This window comes from Euprymna scolopes, chromosome 1 (assembly GCF_053919585.1).
Source record: "Euprymna scolopes isolate OS-2025 chromosome 1, ASM5391958v1, whole genome shotgun sequence".
In the NCBI taxonomy this organism is placed as follows: Eukaryota; Metazoa; Mollusca; class Cephalopoda; order Sepiida; family Sepiolidae; genus Euprymna; species Euprymna scolopes.
The window spans coordinates 72,317,062-72,339,374 of record NC_136482.1 but is presented as its reverse complement, the minus strand read 5'-3'; the positions used below and the strand labels follow the sequence as shown (position 1 = coordinate 72,339,374).

At 30.1% G+C, this 22,313-nt stretch overlaps 1 protein-coding gene across 3 annotated transcripts in view; it reads right to left on the bottom strand.

Annotated features, from left to right (window-relative positions):
- The window catches only part of LOC145239868 (C2 domain-containing protein 3-like), a 176,473-nt gene that overhangs the window by 41,206 nt on the left and 112,954 nt on the right, over nucleotides 1-22,313 (bottom strand). For 2 of the 3 annotated variants that reach the window (XM_080103482.1, XM_080103596.1), the window contains exons 31-36: nucleotides 18,864-18,917; nucleotides 16,033-16,116; nucleotides 14,838-14,939; nucleotides 9,614-9,773; nucleotides 7,668-7,760; nucleotides 2,473-2,688 (exon numbers count right to left, since the gene is read on the bottom strand). In XM_080103482.1, coding sequence (XP_079959608.1) covers nucleotides 2,473-2,688; nucleotides 7,668-7,760; nucleotides 9,614-9,773; nucleotides 14,838-14,939; nucleotides 16,033-16,116; nucleotides 18,864-18,917 — 709 coding nt within the window. The remainder of the gene's footprint in view (nucleotides 1-2,472; nucleotides 2,689-7,667; nucleotides 7,761-9,613; nucleotides 9,774-14,837; nucleotides 14,940-16,032; nucleotides 16,117-18,863; nucleotides 18,918-22,313) is intronic. The other variant, XM_080103537.1, reaches the window with a different exon arrangement.

Below are 22,313 nucleotides of genomic sequence, written 5' to 3'. Positions count from 1 at the left end.
AGTGACAAAAATAACAAAAATTAACAGCAGTAGCAGCAGTGAAAGGAATGAACTCAGCAAGAGCAGAAAATACAATTTCTGTAAAAATAATCAATTCTGATTGGCTAAATACCCCAAATTTCCTTGGTTATCAAGATCCAAATTCAACCAATCAGAAAACAGTTGCGTGGGAGTTCAGCATCTGACAAACTTTAAGCTCACCTAGCAAAAAGGCTCAGAGTAACAGTAACAATCGCCAAACAAATCCTTGTTAGTCAAAACCACAACTCAGATACAAGGGAACAACCTAAATTAACACTGGCTATTAGGCCATGGGCTCTCAACAACCCGCAGTTGTCTATATCTCTGACATAACATTTCAAGAAAATATTTTTCATCAAGAAACTCAGCAAATTCAACTTTAAACATTTGGATTTGCACAAAATCGTTATCTTCAATACAATGAACAGATAGCTCCAACAAACTAGTAGCTTATCTTCTCAGCAGATGATAGATGACTTTCATAGTTAAAGCTCACTCAATATTATCACAAAGGATAACTCCAAAAGGAAATATTTCTCTAAACCTCACGGTTAAGCCCACTCAATATTACCACAAAGTCCGCCTGCAAACAGAAACATTTTAAAACCCACCTGATATTAGTACAAAAGGATGTCACTCAAAAAATAATTTTTCTCTTATAATCTTTTCATCATTAAACTGAAAATAACTTTCCTTCAATTTTAATCTAAATAAAATGATTGAACAATAAGTTAGAGATATCCCAGAAATTTTCCATTATAATCTCTTCTTCAGACTAACCAATATGAGAAAATCTTTACTGCCAACCTGATGGTTGCACTACACTTCACCAACTGATTAACTTAGATTTTACTACAGAGTGGAATGATAAAATTGTCGCCCTAGAAAAATCGACATGATTTCATTTTTGCTTGATGAAAACTGGTTTCTTTGTTTGTTGCAGACCATCTACTAGTTGACCAGTTGTGTACAAATCCCAAGAGTGATAGGAGCCTTCTATCATGTCTGAAAGTGATACAATGTTTAACGAGCGAGATCGGAGATGTGCCGCTGTACAACTCATGCTCTCTGATCCAAGTTATGACAACAGGACCATTGCCAGCACCTCAAAATGCAAATCCAGATCAACGCTTGAGGACACAACAAAGTTTCGGCCCACAGTTACGGTCTTTTAGTGTTGTTTAAAGTGAGGACCACATCATACCACCTCAAAACTTTCAAGGTCGGCTTAAAAGTCAGCATCAAAGTGTACCTGGATGTGCTGAAGAGTGTGGTGATCCCCTGGTGCAATCAGCTGGCCATTGGCAAACCTTGGGTGTGGCAGCAGGAATCGGTGCCAGCCCACAAGTCCAAAGAGACCCAGGCTTGGCTTCAGAAGGAGTGCTATAACTTTGTACTCTTCTCTCACTAGCCATCCCCCGACCTGAACCCGCTGTACTACTTCGTTTGGTCATACATCGAGAACATCACTCATATGACCTCCCACAACACGAAAGTCAGCCTGATCACTGCCATCCACCGAACATTCGTCGAGCTTCAGCCGGCGCTTGTGGAAAAGGTATACTCTCAGTTCTGAACATGTATCAAGGCGTTGATTGAGGCTGAAGGTAACTACATTGAATAGATATCAGTTCTAAGACATAGTCAAGTTACCTGAATTGATTTTTTTTCAATAAAAGTTTTAAAATAAAGCTGTAGTATTGTTTTCTTTAGGGCAACAAATTTATTGTTCCACCCTGTATTTCAAATATGCACTTTCTCCTACAATGTGATCCTGATCGATCAATTAGAACTTTTTATATCACCTCCACCACACCTCAATATATTGTAATTGATAGTGTTACTTAGCAGGGAGGGGGAGGGCACAAGTTTGAGTAACAGGCATGAGTCAACAAGTGACTCTAGTAAATGGAAGTAGGTAAGGAAAGAGATTGTTTCTCTTTGTCTGGCAATGCACTTAAACACACTATTTGGCCCCATTGAAATTAAAGATGAGCACACAATGCTACTTAATTAGTGCAACTATTCATATTTCCCTCTCACTGAGAGAATGACACACCTGTTACAATGTATTTATATTCTCTTTGGTTTCTTACCAATGTTCATTCTGTCTTATAAATTTTCCATTAAAGTCATTCTCTGCCATGAGAAATTTGGAATTGTTGGGATGAACTGGATTATCAACAAGAGGTATCATGTCATATACACTTGATGGCATAAGGATATGCCAACAGAAACTAACAAACCGAGCATGTGGGGGTCCCCCCTCCACAAGTGAAAAATTTACTTTCAGCATGACTAATGTTTGTGCAAAATTAAAAAAAAATTCAAGATGTGGTTATTGAGAAAAATGCAAACAAATGAACAGACGAATTGGAGTTAATTACTAAGTCCAATACCTCCTTTGTTAGGGGGACCAAAAAAGAGATAAATAAAATGTACACAACCTACCTTCAAAATTGTCTGCTAGAAGATATTTCTCAGGTAAATTCCAACCAACAGTATCAGCAGCATGAAGTAAACGTTCTTGATCACTTGAATGTGTAAAATTTACCTTCACTTCAATACCACCCATAACGTATTCAAGTTGGTTAGTAAAACTAGAGTTTAATGTTCCTCGGAATGTCCCAGATGCAGGTCGGTGGATTGGTAACCAACCCTGAATTCCTGAAATAATAGAATTATGATGGACAATTTGAATAAAAAATCAAGCATTTTCTTTTCAAAGTTTACGGAATTTGTTTGTGCATCTATTATTTTAATCATTTATTCCATTTCATTGTAATATATATATATATTTGAATATTTAAGACTTTCAAAGGAAATATAAATATTAATATTTATATATTAATCAGACTGATAAAAATGCTTAATTTTCGAGATAGAGGATCAAGATATGAGGAGAGTTTAAATTATTAAATTAAATTATTAATTATTAAATTATGTGAATCATGATTTACCAATATTCATTGTTCATAAAACAATGAATACAAGATGTAGTGAATTATTTTCCTATTCCATGGAGTTTTAAAAATTAAAAAAGGTTAGCAAAGGAGTTTTATATAACATTGTTGGTTAGTGCAAAAATTAAATGCATCAGAGTTTTAAGTAATGTTTAAAGGACTATATAGAAATATATACCGATGCAAAACAGAAGGATATTCAAATTGATGTCCACGTGTAAAGATGCAGTTGGGTAATAACAATCCAATCAGTGACGCTGGCTGAAAAATTGGTAAAATCTGTAAATCCATTACAGGTACATACATCCATAAACTTGGAATACAGATATCCAGATTGTATCGACCTATAGTTTTTTGGAGGATTAAATTGAAAGTGTGAGGGTTAAAAAGGATTTGCATTGAATCTTGGAAGATAAATGTAGATTTTATTAATTCTAGAAATTTTAGAGTGAAAAAGCTTAGTTTGATATTTATATTATATTCACTTCCTTCTGTATTCCTTGTTTTATGAACAATAAATGTTTGTAAATCATGATTTACATAATTTTAACTCCCCTCATACGCACACTAGCAGGCTGCTTAGCATTGCCCAGTTGTAAAATTTGCATAAAATTTATATTTTAATGCATACAGAAACTGAGACATGTGCATGCGAGCTATTAGGTTTTTTCTAAACAGTTTATTACTTGTAACTAAAAAAAAAAAAAAATACTTGAGCTGAAATCAAAATCAAAACCTAAAGACAGTAAGTCAAGTAATATAAGCATTAGGCCAGCTTGACATGATCTTTAAAAAGTGTTTTCAAATCTACTTATTCTTAACATAAACAATCTGCCATCTGAACAATTCATGTATGCACATTCGTGAAACAGTTGACAAACAGATAAAAATCTGATTACCCCCCCTCAAGAACCAATTTTTCAATTTTGACCTCTTAGCAGCCCTTTTTTTCCAAATGAAAACCCATTAAAAAGTTTTACACATGCCTGAATACCCTATGTACCAAATTTCAAAACTATAGATAAAAAATTTGTTGAGTATCTAGGTTGAGAATTGTCCTCGCACACATTCTCACTTTTATAGATATACAGATTATATCTAGAAAAGTGAGAATGTGTGTATGTGAGGATACTTCTCAACCTATACACTCAACGAATTTTTGATCTATATATATATTTATATATAAATATAATACTGGCAAGCACATGTCACAGTTTCTGACTGTTTTTTTTTTACTTTATTTTTTGTTAAAAAAATAAAATCAACGCCAGAGGTTTTGGGGGAAATATCAGATATTTTGTAATTCATATGCAAAACTAGGAAAACAAATGACTGATTGAAACATTTTATCACTGTGAAATGGGGTATATAAATTTTACATAAAATTAGGAAAAAAATGAACGTTCAACTTAATAAAGGGTAAAGTTTACACTTACTATTACATAAATTAAGCTAAAAGCTGTTCAAAAACAGGTCATAAAAATCTAATGATTAGTTGCTTATTTCTAAAAGGTTAAAAAAAGTGCCAAAAATAGGCTATGGATGATGGATGATTCTCTTAAGGGCAAATGTCACATAGCACACTATACAATTCAGGTCATTACCTTTCCAACAAGCTTTCATTTGTTAAATTCTATCCAATAGTCGCTGATTGCTCAAAAAGAGAGTATGTATATATATATATATATATATATATATATATATATATATATATATATATATATATATAAATATATATATATATATAAATATATATATATACTAGCAAAAGTACCCATCGTTGACTGGGTTGAAAAACAGCCTACAGAAAATGGACTGATTTATGAAAGTATGATAGGTTATGAAAAGGAAGGGTTGTAAAGAGATAGCTTCGAATCTGAGGGTATCAAAACCAAAGCAAAATATGATGAAAGTAAAAATAAAATAGATAAACCCCATAATTTATTATACCGTGCCTGTTCACACTGAAACACTTATCACAATATTCTGTGGATCTATATTAAAAAACCTTGTTAAACTTTGTGACATATTTCCATTCTATGGAGGTCAGGTGCGAACGAACACCTCATAATTTGATTATATCATATTTCTTCAAACTGAAACATAATTATCAAAGTATACTTACGCAGATAGATATGAAAAGTCTTTATTAAAGTTTGTGCCTATTTCCATTCCACGGAGGCCAGGCGCGAACACAGAACCCACAATTTTATTATACCATCCCTATTTAAGTTAAAACATACTTATCAAAGTATTCTCATGTACATCTATATCAAAAACACTTGTAAACATTTAAAAAAAAAATTTTATTTCCATACTTTGTGGACCAGGCGCGAACGCAGACCCCACAATTTTTATGAACCACCGTTCTGCCAGATCAAACATACCCATTCCTGTGTCTCGATACATCCTCTATCATATGTAATTAGTTTTTTAAAATAGTCAACCATATAGGAGCCTATTTGTGACCAGACACATACACAGACATTCAGCTTTATATTATAGATATATATATATATACACACACACACACATACTGGTAGCAAAATTGAATATTGAAATGCTCATATCTTTGGTTCTACGGGATAAAACTACATGAAAATTTGAAGGCTTTTTAAAGATTAATACTATTCTATGGTTAATATTTTATCAGAATTGGTAAAAAAAGGACCAATATTTTCAAACCAATAAAATATGCCCAAATTTGCCTACATTTGTACATATAGTGCCTTGGCAAGCCAGCTTCCAGTTTTGCTGCTTTGTGATGGATTTTGCTTAGGTTTTTTTGCTTGGTTGTCTTCTGTGGCTTTGCCAGACCGCTAATATATATATATATTTCACCACACACATTATTTACCTCTTTGCTAACTCTTCAGTTCCCAACAACCCCCTTCTGACAAAAAAGATAGTTTTTCTCTACTCTATCATTATTTTCATGACATTTTAGCATTGACTCATTTACCATCTTAATGTGTTCTTGCTTGATATTCCATTTGGAATTCTTCAAGACGATCTATGTTCAGTTGAAGTCCCTCCCTTCCTCCCTCTGTTAACATATCAAGTGTTTATTAAGATTAGACATCTTTAAGACACATTCCCCTTATTTTATAATAAAAACTGTTTTTATTTTGAATAGATACACTTTTTTCCTTCTCCCCTTTAAAATGATCCCTTAAAACAGTTCTATTGTGAGAGCTAAATCAGTTGGTAGGCTTTTTGATTTTTCTCTAATCATAAATGATAAAATGTTTTCCTTTTATACTTGCATAAAAAAATTCATGAAATAGACGTTTTGTATATGGTGCTTGTCTTGCCATACTAAAGAACTGTAATACAATGAAACAGTCTTTGGATGATTAATATACATATATATATATATATATATATATATATATATATTTACATGATGATTGATGATTGCAATATATTTACATGATGATTGATGATTGCAACGTCTTGTCAGACGAGTGCCACTCCCTCAGACACTGAAAGTCCATGAGCCTGAAAATGACATTTTTTTTTTTTTTTTTTAAGTGCTGCCGGCGAATTCACACTCTCAAGCAGACATGACACTGAAGACGGTCATTGGTATACATACATATATATAGATACATGCATACATACATATATACACAATACGTAATACATATGATGATGGCAGCAAATCCGTTTTCGAACATTATATACAGAAACATGAAAACAAATCAGTGATGGGCCACATGAAGGTGGCTTTTAAACCCTGCCAAACTTTAGCATTCTTTGGCACACACTGTGCAGAGATGAGCGTCACTAGCAGCACATTCTTTATGGTCAATTCTATGAATATTCAAATGCCGCTTCAAACCGCCTGCTGTTTTGCACACCGCCTGCTGTTTTGCACACCGCCTGCTGTTTTGCACACCGCCCGCAGTTGACACCGGTAAGATCTGGCAACACAAGACTGTTTTGAGGCCCATTGCGCTGATGAGTAGTTTGGTGGCTTATCAAACCAGCTCTGCTCAGACATAATCTCCCGCACATCTCAAACTCCAGACCAATTCAGCGCCCGAGCCCATCCACTGCTTCTTGCACATTCCCTTTCTGGATATCACGTTTCAGTCACTCATACTGGGTTCAATCAGCCTCAAACTTGCTCACACCTCCTCGCAAGGTCCTTCTCCACAATCCGAAGCAAGACTCTCCCAGGTTCTCTCATCCATCTCACATCTTTTTTAAGGTGGACCTCAAAAAATCCTTGAATCTCATTTTAGGCTTTTGAGCCAGACGTCTTCCCTCGGTGAGCTCATCATAAAGGAGTTATTTGGGAAGTCGACGGTGTGACATCCTTATCACATGGCCACTCCATCTCAGTCTGTTTTATAATGAGAGCTTCACTGCTTAGACATTGGGTCCGTTCAAGAACCTCAACATCACTGACATACATTTGCCAGCCCACACCTAAGATTCGCCGTCGGCACATCTGGTGAAACCGCTCGAAACGTCTCAAATGCTTCCTGTATGTTGTTCAAGTCTCACAGGCATAGAGAAGATGTAGATGTGGTTGACAGTGTTCTGTCTGAGGCTTCAAGAAAGAAAAAGGAGTGGCATGATGTTATCTTTAATGCTCATAACATCATTCTGATAGATTATTCAATGTATGTTTTTCTCTCTGACATTATTTAATATTTTTAAGCAAATCCTTACCAGTATTTTTTGTCAGCAAACCAATCAATGGAACCTCTGTAACTCCAAGCAGAACATCTTCAAATGTAGACAAATGGGAATTTGTTTCCAGATCTTCAAAATAATCAAAGCAGAAATGATATGTTTATTTTTATTGCAGAAACAAAATTAAAAGGCTGAAAATATTCCTAGTATAAAAACAGATTAAAAAATTGAATATAAAAACAATTGGAATTCTAAAATGAATATTTTAAAAACTTACTAAAATTACTAGTACAAAAACAAAATTTGGAAGCTAATATTAATAACCTAAAAAATATTAGAAATCTACTAAAATTATTAATACAAATACAAAATTAGAAATCTACAAAATATATTAATGTAATACATAACTCCTGAGCTAACACAGAACCAGCAAAAAAAAAAAAAAAAGATTTCTATAAATAGTAACCTTCAACCAGCAGATGTCCAAATTTTAGCCAAATCAGATTATTAGTTTACAAATTGTATCTATTTAAGTGAAGCTACTGTTGCAAATTTTTAAAACAATGGGAAAATCTGAATTTTGTGTGTTGTGATAAAGCATTGCTTTCTGATGGAAAAATACTCTTCAATCAAGGCAATGGCTTAATAAGTGTTAATCAAACTCTGTCCTATTAAAAAGAACTGTAAAGAGATAGCATGCTAACTTTGTGTCATATAGACACAAACAGTGCTGAATTCTCAGGTCACCTAAATTTGGCAATTGTCCCCAAAAACTTAAAATATGTCCACAAACCAGTTTTGGCCATCCATAAATTGAAGTTGCATGAGTTAGCGGAGGAGTTGAAGTTATCAGAAGATAGAATATTCACCAATTTTTCATGAACATTTATCAATAAAAATGTTCAAAATGGGTACCGTGTTTACTCACAGTGGGTTAAAACCAACATTGCATTAATGATTCAGAGCATTGTTTGTAACTGTTTCAATGCAACAACAAGGAGTTTTTGCATCAATATGTGACCATAGATGATACAATGTCACTTTGGAATCAAATTGGCAGTCAGCTAAATGGACAGCAGCAAGTAAAAACTGTTCAAAATAATCAAAGACTCATAAACCAGCAGATGGGAAGTGATGGTGGTTACATGGTAAACAACATCTATAGACTATATAGACAGGTAACGTGAGTGTTCTAAGTTTGAGTTCAGTTTGTTCCACGGACACATTTTCACTTAGGGATGTTAGCAGCCTTCACATGATCCCTTTAATAAATATCCAATGTCTTTCTAGAAAGAATTCTAACTAGAAAGATATCAGGGAAACAAGTGTCAACAATAATCATCTGATTTCATACGAAATGAAGGAATGATGCTTACCAATAACACCAGCAGACAGACATCTGTATTTTGGGGTATGCAAGGTATCTTGTTTTTTTTTAATTATCTTCAGAAAAGAAAGCCCATCAATAACTGATATTATATAGCATTATTGGCACATTTAAAAAAAAAATCACAAAAAATTAAACACAAATGAAGAAGAAAAAAGTACTCTTTCACGAAGACGATGCACCATGTTGCAAGTCAATCACAACAATGACAAAACTACATTAATTGGACTTTGAATTACTTTTGCATCCAGATGTTACCCCCTTTGACTACTAGCTGTTTATAGTCATCAAAAGAATGTCCAGGGAAAAGGATTTGGCTTCAATAGAAAAGTGATATCAGAAAGTGAGGCAAATTTTGAGGACAAAGACATATTGTTCTATAAAAAGGCATCAAATTGTTAAAGAAATTTTGGAATTAGTGTCTCCACCCTAGAAGGAGCTTGTATTGATGAATACATTTGAATTTTGCCTATAGGTTGTTGTTTTATTTATTAATGTGTCATGTGTTAAAAACAGAATTTTTTAAAAATCTACTAAAATGACTAAATGTTTTGATATATCCAACACATAAATTTATCAATTTAACTTCACTTACCTGCAGGAACCTGATGCCAAAATTCAAGAAAGAGTTCAGCAGATTCTAAACTTTCTGCCAAGCTGCAAGAATCCTCATTGATAAGAGGACAGTGGAACTCAAAGAATTGACTAACTTCAGGACAAAAGTTTCTGGCAAATGTCCTACTTGTGCATGTTCGCTGAAAAAGACATTAATTTTCATGAAGTTTTCTTTGGAAACAAAAATTATGGCAAAAATATAATCTTCAAAAAAAATTAAAAAAATTTTTTACCACTGTTCATATCACAAAAGGAAAATTTAACAATAGATATATTTTACTTATTTATATTTAAATTTAACAATATATATTGACAAAAATTATATATTTTAATTTTCCTTCTTCATATTTCATAATGAGGTTAGATATTTTCAGAATGATTTCCAGTCTTTCTTGTTTGTTGCCTTTTCACTTGCACCTTCTGTTAGGAGCAAGTTGTCATCTCTTCCACATTCTAGCCAGCCTACTGCACAGTCTTTAGTTGTCAACATCAATGTGGGACACACTTTGGAGCGTTTTGGATGATTTACGATAGACAATGTGTTGAGACATCATGGAGAGGAGATATTGTCATTAATTAAAAGATTTAAAACCGCTATCCCTATCTTTATTGTAGTGATGTTCAAAATATTCCAACCATTGTACTTTCAAACTTTAAGTTTTGTTGCAGTTTTACTTGTCACAAGAAGAAATTAGAAATGTTATTGTTTCAGTACTTTTATTTGATATCAAGACAATCTGCTGTGAATTGAGTCGCCCACTTAACCTTCCTTCTTTGTAGCAGGTAGGAAGATGTCTCGGACTGGATGAATGATATCCAATATTCACAACATTTAATTCAGCAAACCACTAGCTGGGTTGATTGGTTGCATCATAAATTACAAATAAATTTTTCAGTAGCATTTCTTACATCGATTGAGTTGGCACATTAAGTTCTAGACCTTTTTTTCAAATTTTAAAATCGTTTTTTTTTTTTTTTAGAATTTTATTTTGGAATCATTTTATTTTTTTTTCTAATTAAATTTCTGTTTATTATAAAATCATTAAAATAGAATATCAAGAAAAATGAACATCCGATATTTTTTTGCTTTTTGCTTTATATAAATTAGGTACTGAAAATGCTGTTGAACATTGGAAAGAAGTTATAAAAAAGGAAGTATACATTATTAATTAGTTTTGTTATTTCCTATTAAACCCTTGAGATTTAATTTTAAAAATGATAGAAACCCATCACCTAATCCTGACACAAAAGCTTCAGAAGAGGGTTTTGTAAGCAACTGCTGCTAAACATTTAAAAATGTTCTTCCTCTCTAACTTGCGTTTTGTGTGAGCAAATGTTATGTTGAGCTTTTTCATTTTATCCACAATTGAAAAAAAATGTAAAATTTTATTTCTTTTCAAATAATTTATTTTAATAGACTTAATTCCAAATCGAATCAAACAAACACATCAGAGTACATCTGCGACTCTTTATTATGAGAAATTCGGCTGAGAATTAATTCTATGCATTTGTTTTTTTTATTAATAGCGATGCCTGTTGTGACAACATGCTTTTATCAATACAGCGTGTCTGCGGCCAAAAAAGTCTTAATGCAACTAGAGAGCAGGAAGCTTTCCGAATATGACTAACGTTTCCAGTCAAGTCGATGAGCCCAGCAGCTGAAGGGTCTTATCATCAGCAGCAGTAGTTTAAACAGCTAACTTTTCCACACTACTTATGCGAACCACAAACTACTTATGCGATGCAACTACTACTGTCTAGCTCACTCCTGTGGTTTCCAGTGCCTTCTGCAGCCTTCTAGCAGCCCTCAGTTCATTCTGCAGCCTCCAGCACCTCATGCAAGCTCACAGCGTTCCAGTACTACCCATTCCAGTGCCTGTAGCTGTCATGCAACCCTTTCCAATGCCGGTCAATGTCAAGCTACCCACTACAGAGCCTATCAACATCTGGCTACCTACACTAATACCTACTGACATCCAGCAGCCCTGTTCCAGTACCCACTGTCTGGTTACCTCCTCCAGTGCCTACTGACATCAAGCTGCTTCGTTCTAGAGGCTGATCCTATTCAACCATAATCTTTCAAATTTACTACTTGTATTAATTTCTCTTGATAAATAAAAGACGATCTGTTGTCTTTAAACATACTCCAGTGTTTGTCATTCTTCTTTATACATTTTTCTTTTGTTTTCTATATCAATTTTTCTATATTTTTTCTTTTGTTTTCTATATCAATTTTCTATATTTTTTCTTTTATTTTCTATATCAATTTTATATATTTTTTCTTTTGTTTTCTATATCAATTTTTATATATTTTTTCTTTTGTTTTCTATATCAATTTTTATATATTTTTTCTTTTGTTTTCTATATCAATTTTTATATATTTTTTCTTTTGTTTTCTATATCAATTTTATATATTTTTTCTTTTGTTTTCTATATCAATTTTATATATTTTTTCTTTTGTTTTCTATATCAATTTTATATATTTTTTCTTTTGTTTTCTATATCAATTTTATATATTTTTTCTTTTGTTTTCTATATCAATTTTTATATATTTTTTCTTTTGTTTTCTATATCAATTTTATATATTTTTTCTTTTATTTTCTATATCAATTTTATATATTTTTTCTTTTGTTTTCTATATCAATTTTATATATTTTTTCTTTTGTTTTCTATATCAATTTTATATATTTTTTCTTTTGTTTTCTATATCAATTTTTATATATTTTTTCTTTTGTTTTCTATATCAATTTTTATATATTTTTTCTTTTGTTTTCTATATCAATTTTTATATATTTTTTCTTTTGTTTTCTATATCAATTTTTATATATTTTTTCTTTTGTTTTCTATATCAATTTTTATATATTTTTTCTTTTGTTTTCTATATCAATTTTTATATATTTTTTCTTTTGTTTTCTATATCAATTTTTATATATTTTTTCTTTTGTTTTCTATATCAATTTTTATATATTTTTTCTTTTGTTTTCTATATCAATTTTCCATATTTTTTCTTTTGTTTTCTATATCAATTTTCCATATTTTTTCTTTTGTTTTCTATATCAATTTTCTATATTTTTTCTTTTGTTTTCTATATCAATTTTCCATATTTTTTCTTTTGTTTTCTATATCAATTTTCCATATTTTTTCTTTTGTTTTCTATATCAATTTTCCATATTTTTTCTTTTGTTTTCTATATCAATTTTCCATATTTTTTCTTTTGTTTTCTATATCAATTTTTATATATTTTTTCTTTTGTTTTCTATATCAATTTTTATATATTTTTTCTTTTGTTTTCTATATCAATTTTTATATATTTTTTCTTTTGTTTTCTATATCAATTTTATATATTTTTTCTTTTGTTTTCTATATCAATTTTTATATATTTTTTCTTTTGTTTTCAATATCAATTTTTATATATTTTTTCTTTTGTTTTCTATATCAATTTTTATATATTTTTTCTTTTGTTTTCTATATCACTTTTCCATATTTTTTCTTTTGTTTTCTATATCAATTTTTATATATTTTTTCTTTTGTTTTCTATATCAATTTTTATATATTTTTTCTTTTGTTTTCTATATCAATTTTTATATATTTTTTCTTTTGTTTTCTATATCAATTTTTATATATTTTTTCTTTTGTTTTCTATATCAATTTTCTATATTTTTTTCTTTTGTTTTCTATATCAATTTTCTATATTTTTTTCTTTTGTTTTCTATATCAATTTTTATATATTTTTTCTTTTGTTTTCTATATCAATTTTTATATATTTTTTCTTTTGTTTTCTATATCAATTTTCTATATTTTTTTCTTTTGTTTTCTATATCAATTTTCTATATTTTTTTCTTTTGTTTTCTATATCAATTTTTATATTTTTTTCTTTTGTTTTCTATATCAATTTTTATATATTTTTTCTTTTGTTTTCTATATCAATTTTCTATATTTTTTCTTTTGTTTTCTATATCAATTTTTATATATTTTTTCTTTTGTTTTCTATATCAATTTTCTATATTTTTTCTTTTGTTTTCTATATCAATTTTTATATATTTTTTCTTTTGTTTTCTATATCAATTTTCTATATTTTTTCTTTTGTTTTCTATATCAATTTTCTATATTTTTTTCTTTTGTTTTCTATACCAATTTTCTATATTTTTTTCTTTTGTTTTCTATATCAATTTTCTATATTTTTTTTTGTTTTCTATATCAATTTTATATATATTTTTTTTGTTTTCTATATCAATTTTATATATATTTTTTTTGTTTTCTATATCAATTTTATATATATTTTTTTGTTTTCTATATCAATTTTATATATATTTTTTTGTTTTCTATATCAATTTTATATATTTTTTCATCAATTTTTATATATTTTTTCTTTTGGTTTCTATATTAATTTCATACATTTTTTTCATTTAGTTTTCTATATTAATTTCATACATTTTTTTCATTTAGTTTTCTATATCGATTTATATATTTTTTCTTTTTTGTTTTCTATATGGATTTATACATTTTTTTTCCTTTTTGTTTTCTATATCGATTTATACATTTTTTTTTCCTTTTTGTTTTCTATATCGATTTATACATTTTTTTTTCCTTTTTGTTTTCTATATCGATTTCATACATTTTTTCTTTTTGTTTTGTTTTCTATATTAATGTTATACTTTTTTTTTTTTTTTAGATTTCTATGTTGATTTATACATTTTTTCTTTTAGTTTTCCATATCGAGTTATACATTTTTTTTCTTTTTTATTTTCTATATAGATTTATACATTTTTTTCTTTCCATTTTCTATATAGATTTATACATTTTTCTTTTTGTTTTCCATATCGATTTATACATTTTTTTTTTGTTTTCTATATAAATTTATAGATTTTTTGTTTTCTATATAGATTTATAGATTTTTTTTCTTTTTTGTTCTCTATATGGTTTTTTCTTTTCATTTTCGTTATTGATTTATACATCTTTTCGTTTTCTATATTGATTTTATACATTTTTTCTTTTTGTTTTCTATATCGATTTATACAGTTTTTTCTTTTAAAAACTTTGTAGGTTTCTTTCTTTTTTCTTCACTTTTATATGAAGATTAGTACAAAGGATACGTCTTTTGTTATTTCTGATGCAAAGTGTACACTCGTTTCACAATACTGCTGCCTCAAAATATAATAATTCAAAAGCTTTTGTGAAAAAAATAATAGATTATGTTTCCTTACGTCATGAATAAAGGAGAGCTTTGCCTTTATGTAAGTGTTGACTCCAATTTCACTGGGGTATTGCATTGAAGAATCAAAACTGGCACAATATTCAGCTGCAGCCTGAAACAAGAATCCATAAAATACAAAGGATAATGATAAGTGTAAACAAGAGGATTTCCAACAAAGTTATTGAAATTGAACCATTTCTTTTAAGCCTTGGAATAGGATCAAAATGTAGTATCTGTCTTTTCAGAAGACCATCATCCCAGACATAACTTCCTCATTTAGAGGTCGGAGATAATATATTTTCATTCCACATATACACTAGCAAAAGTATGCAACCAGAGGCAGCATATTTTTGTCAGAACTATTAATTGAACACAAGTTACTATTTTAGCCATAGATGGAAGAAATTTGGGGTGCATAGTTTTTTCCAGCAGTATTATGTCTACAACAGATCTGCAAGTATTTGAAATAGCATAGCTGATTACATGGTATATTACAGCATCCATTAGACCAATCACTTCAAGGTGCATGTAAGATGTTGTTTATCAAACTGGACTAGTAAATCAGCAAAATCTTTGTTCACTTTCACTGTGAGTTATCTGTTTATTGACGTTTAATGACCTTTCAACCATTTTAAAGTCATCCCAGGTCAATTAGCAAGTGTGCTTTTTGGTTTTGGTTTTTTGTTTCTTATATATTTAACTAGAATAATATCCATCCTACGACGGATAAAATTAGTTCCCTAAACAGAACAGTTTTTCATAACTTTTACACCCCCTTGAGCTATTTTTATAGTAGGTGCTTAACTAAGCTTCAACCTATGGTGCCCTCCCTGCAGAACAGCAAAAACTCATCTAGCTACAGCCCCTATAGCTTTCCTTTCTTACTCTGTGTACTTGGAGCTAAAAAGAACTTACATGAGCAGAGTTTCTTTCCCATCTATGAAACAATACCATGAAGCTGCTTCCCAGCTGACTATATCATAATCACTTTCAAATACAATGTTAACAAATTCTTATCGAGTCATTCTCTTAAATGATCAAATTCTGCCCAATTTCAACTATTGTCTCAAATTCTCAAAGTGCCTGTCTCACCATCCATCCGACACAAGCCTATTAAGCCTTATCCTCAAGTGGCCCTAAGATCTTGATAAGCAGCGACTCATTAGTAAAAAAAAAAAAAAAAAAAAAAAATATTAATCACTCACCTGAAGGCCACAGATTCGGAGAAGACCAACTGATATGTACAAGGATGAAGAACCAGTCTGTGATTTGGTCAACTTCGCAGAAGACTGAAAGAAGAGGTGATTAAAGGATTATAAGTAGATAAAATATTTATATCATTTGGATTAATCAGATTACTGTTCTCATCTTGAATCTTATTTTCATAAGGTTTCCAATAATCCAAATAATATGAACTATCAATCAAAAATTCAATTCAGAAAAAAAAAAAAAAAAAAAAAAAAAAGATAAAATATGTTAGGATTCATTTCCAACCAGCGAAAAAAGCATCAAATATTAACAGAAAAGGTCTATCAAAATTTATGAGGTTCAAAAATAAGTTTTACAGAGATAGTTTGGAAATTAGAAAGATTTGGAAATTATTTCCATGTTTTTGCTCCATTTGATTTTATCACTGAAGATGTCAAAGGTGGCAAAATAAGAAAGTGGAATAAATTATTTACTGCAACTTATGCTCTGTTCCATATTGTCATTTTTAAACACAACTTAATTAGATAACTTCTTCATTGGACTTGTTTGTGAAAATATGTATATACTCAATGCAAGATTTGATTATATTAAATCTCACAAAATGGCTGCCAAATTTTACCAAGTGTTTTTGGCTTATTTCCTAAGCATGGACCATATTAGTTTCTGGTGAATTTCTTTTCTTCTTTTTATTTTGTAAATATAAATTTGTTTTCTGATTTTTGTGGCTTATTTTACAAATACTAAAGTTTTCTGAATTTTGCAGATTTTTTTTCAAATATTAAGCAATTAATTAAAAAAATAAAATCAAGACAGTGTTTATCAGAAATTATTATTGAAATCCAGACTTAGGGTTAATAGTAGAGTTAAGAGATAAGAAACAAATAATAAAGTCAGTGTCTGTTAAAAAAAAAAAAAAAAAAATTCATAAAAATTTGATAATTAAATAAATACGATGGATTAATTTACACTGTTACCGCTTGGTAAATCTGGCAGACATTTTGGAGCTAACCACTTTGATATAACCAAGATTTATTTCTTAGAGGTAAACATTATTTTTAAAAGTTAGAATTATTTGATTCATAATGTGCAACTTATATGAGCCTTGAGTGCTTTGGATTTTTTTTCATATGCTGACAAAAACATGATTAATTGACAAAAACAAGTAGATAGAATAACATTACCGAAACAATACCTTTTTATGATGTCAACATCCAAATTCAAATCTCACCTAAATCTAAAGGATTCTTTTTAATGGATACACATTTTATAAATTTAAAGAAATTAAGAGGTGCAACTTAGATAAGTAGGTCCCATAGACAAGCCTCGTTCTGACATTTGGAAAATTTAGGTTAACAACTGGTGAAGCTACCGAAAAGTAACCTTTTTGAATGAAGATGGATATAAATAATACTTTTAAAATTAATTTCTTAATTTTACTTAAAAACAAAATGTAAGCATATATAAACAACATATTTTGGAAAATAATTTCTTAATTTTAAATAAAAATTGATTGTAAAGAAATTTTTGAAAATAATTATTGAAAAATGCTGCAATGTGTTAATATAGCTGGTTCTTTGAGATAATAGGGGCACCTCAAACGCCGCTTCCAAAAAAGACAACAAAAGAAAAAAGCTTCGGTATATTCACTATTTTAAAGTGCTTTTTTCTTTTTTTTTCAGTTGGGAACACAAGTAGTGGCTAGTTGTTAACTTAGAACAACAAGGGCACATGGCAGAAACTCTTCAGGATTTAAATGTATTGTAATGCTTTTATTAGGGTTGAAAAACGTTTTTCAGCCACCATATTACTTCCTATTTACTTGCCTCCCCATGAAGGCAGAGTTAGACACAAGGTCGGTTTTTAATGTAGAGAAGCATTTATTTCTAAAAACGAAATGGTGAAATATAAAAGCAAGTTAAGCTAAAAGTAAAAAAAAAATTTTAAAAAATACAATTCAAGAATTAAAGAAAAACAAAATTCAACGAAATTTCAAACATTTATAAACATAACGAAGAAGTGCAAATAAATAAATAAATAATTGCAACCAAAGGCAAGACAAATCAACATAAAAAGGGTCAATAATGGTAGAAGCACCGGTGTCATATCACGTGACCTAACTGTTCAGATTTCTCAGAATGAGGCTCGTCTGCCAGACCTACTTATCTAAGCTGCACCAATTAACATAACAAAAACAAAACAAACATTAAATATATTTTTAGATTAAGCGATTCTTTTGATAATCTGCAAAAAATTAGACGAAGTTCAAAGCAAAATTTTCATTTTGCTCTTATTCATCCCAAACAAGGCATATTGCCACTTGGGCATAAGGACCTACTATGGGAGGTCATTTATAAGGGGACACTATGTAGGAAGTTGAGCAATTAGATACCTGTTTGCATTACATTTAAACTTCTGCATGTTAATAGAGTTAGGAAAGCAGGAAAGAGGGAGGGAATTCCTAAGTCTAGCAAGGAAGAAATTAAGAGTAGAAAACTTAAAAAAACAAACATAATTACTAATTTTTTTGCTAATAAAAACAATATGTAAATAAATCCATCATAGTTACTCATTTTCTTATGGAAATGATAAGTAGCTCTTCTTCCCACAAAATGCCACAAATATTTTTCTTTGTACTAACTATAAAGTAATAGAAGTTAGGTAAAGATGGAAATTGGCATACTTAAGGAGCGTGTATAGTCTTTATAAAACACGTGAAAATTCCGAAGTAAAGAAAACAATTGTAATTTAAATCATCTATTAATTTTACATCAAAATGGAAATGTTTATAATAAAATATTTCAACCAGAAAAACTTAATACAAACTTACCCGTTTCAGTTGACATTTGTATGTAATTGTAATATTTAAGTTTCCATTGTTCTGCTACAAAAAAAGATTAAAGCAATACAAAATTATAAATGCAAGAAAAGAAAACAAAGAAAAACTGTTTAATCAGTTCATCATTTGTCTGTTTTATAGAATATCAACCTTTTTAAGGTTATTTAATGCAAAAAATACCAATTATAAAAAATTCACTATATAAGATTTATTAAATACAAGTTACTATTTTTACTAAATGTTGGAAGAGAAAAAGGAAACTGTGGTCTCATACCTTTCCTAAATGTATAATTGGATAAATATAATTTGAAAGTGGCATAGCCAATTCCACGTTCTGCAATCATATCCATTATTTAATCAGAATTCAGTTTTCATATTTATTACTTACTCGCAGGGGGTGGGGGATGCTTGGCATTGTCTGGTTGTAAAATACAGTTAAATATATTTAAAACAAAAAAAAAAAAAATTGGATTTGGGTGTCATTTTATTGTGTTATTAAAAGATAAAAAAAATGCAGCGTGGTGGACGCGAACTTGCAAAAGTTAAGTTCGTAAGTGAACACTATCGATCGGATCGGATGAAATAATTGACGATTTTTTCTAATTTTTCGATATCATGTGTAAGAGAGATCACTCTTTCTAACGCTATCAGGCTCATGCCAGTTTGATATGGATGACAAAAGATTTTAACAGACATACAAACACACCTGTTGTAAAATCCACTTAAATATGATAAATTGTGATTGGAGGGAGGGGGGAAGAAAAAAAAAAATGTGACAACAAAGGTGGGGTTGCCTGGTCGGAAAAAAATTGATAATGATCGTTGCCCTGTCATAAAATAAAAGGAAACAAAACAGGACTTAGGTGGCATCAGCCTGAAGTGAAACTGAAAGCAAAATTTTGTAAGCAAATAAAAAAATTTTTTAAATGTGACAACATGGTGGTTATTTAAAACAAAAGAAGGTATCGATGATTAGTGGTTTCATTAAAAAGTCATCGAAGCGTGTCACTCTGCAATTCGTCAGTTTTTTTTTTTTTGTTATTAATGTTTTTTGTATTGGTTTTAGCATTTGAAATTATATGAATTAAAGATATTTTAAACTTTTAAATAAATGAAAATAAAAGAAAGTTTGTTGTTTTATTGTTTTAATTAAAGAATCATAATTGGATTGGAATTTTTGTTTCTTTTAAATAAAAATTTTAAATTCAGTTGATTTAAATTGCTGATAAAAAAGTTCAAAATAAGGAAATTGTTGTTTGTTTTAATACAATTAGTCGCTGAAATTACAAAACAACCATGTTTAAATGCTAAAAAAAAAAAGAAAGGACCACTGGTAGGTGTGTGCAAACCTTAAAACTAATGGTTATGAGATAACCTCCTAATCCACTGGGCTACAGCGCTGATTACGAAATCACGTTGGAAATTCTTGTATTTAAAGTAATTCAGAGAACAATGGTTGGCACATGCGCAGTTGTTGAAATTGTTTAGAAAGAGAAAATTTTAGGTGACTCCTGCTTGATATAAAACAATTTCTACACAAAATAATTGACTATTTTTTTCATTTTTTCGATATTATTTGTATATATAATATACATATTATATGTTTATATAACAGACTTCTTTCTGGCTAACAGTATGGATTTAGGTAAGCCCGTTCTACTGCAAATAACTAATCTCCAAATGTATATACCACGCACTGGATAAGGCAGGAGAGGCTAGGTCAGTAACTCTAAACATATCTAAGGCCTTTGACAGGGTTTGGTACGATGGTCTTCTCATCAAAATTAAATTGTATGGAATTACTGGATAAATACTTATAATCAAATCCTTCTTATCCAGGTTATCCTTTATGGTTGTATACAAAAACAACATGATATAAATGTGGGAGTGCTACAGGGGGCAAACCTTGGACCTTTATTATTCCTGACCACCCGGATAAAATTGTCTTTAAGATGGGTATATTTTCTGATGACACCACACTTTATAAACAGACTTGAGGGGAAAACGAATGAACACATATCTAAGAAAATGGTTGAAACGTTAGAGGAGACCTCCAGTCTGTAGTAGAATAGGGACATAAATTGATGGTAACATTTAATGCTGCTAAGACCAAGCTTCTTTCCTTTAATAATCACAAAAAAACCTTCTCAAGCACTGATTGCTATGGCTAATGATTAGGGTTATGACAAGAGAATATTCTTATCATTATTTTGACTCAAGTATATATCTGACACACTTAATCAATGGAGAACCATATCACTATCTAAAAACATATAAGACATTAATTGATATATACTTGAGAGTCAAAATAAGAAAAGAATATTCTCTTATCAATGATATACTATCTGAAAGTACTTCATTTAAACTCGTCGGACAACATGAAATGGAACAAATACGTTGAGGTATGACTGGTGTAAGGAAGATTGGCTCTCTCTACCGGGCTAGAAGGTTACTCTCATGTGAGAGTCTACTGTACCTACACAAAGCCACAATTCGCAAATGCATGAATTATTCTTATCACATCTGGGCTGATGCATCTGCCGCTAGTCTCTCACTCTTAAACAGGGTTTAAAAAAAAAAAAAAAAGTTGCCAACCTAATAGGTCCCACACTAGCAAACAAACACCAATCTCTGTCCCATCAATGAAATGTTGCAACTCTGTATCTGTTTTACAAGTATTTTAATGGAATGTGCTCTGACGAACATAAAGTTTTTGTATCCTCTCGACATAAATACCCCTGACTAACCCTAGAAGCAGCAAAATCTCCCCCCTACACTGTAGAGATACCTATATGCCAGAAATCCTTCTACTCAAATAGTTTCTCCCCTTGAACTGCTAGACTTTGGAATTCCCTCCTGGGTCCCTGACTGTACTGACATGCAACATTTTTTTTGCTGCACAATTCCCTACATGTATCTCTGTAAATTTGGTCCCAAATAGTAGCTCCTTATGTTAAAGTGGTACTGTGTCTTGTTTGGGGTGAAATAACAGTAAAAACCTATATATATATATATATATATATATATATATATATATATATATATATATATATATATATATATATAAAACAAAAGATTGGAATAGTATATGATAAACAATTATCGAAATTATTTAACTCAGAGGGAGAGAGAGAGAGAGAGAGAAGATAAAATAAATAGAAAGAAACTAATTTTGAATTGTCTTTATTTTTAAAAATTTAATTGGGTTTGCAATTTCACATTTTCTTTTATTTGAACAACCTAACCTGAGTTCAGTGGGTGACACAACAGGTCATATTCTTTCTAATGTATTTATAAAACAATCATGTGAGAAGTTCTGCAAAGTTATTTTTTATGGAAATCAATCCAGACAAAGCATGAAGCTACTTGATCTAAGATACTGACAAGAATAAAAGAGGATTATTGCAAAGACAGGAGAAGCCTATTAGCTTCAGTCTTGAA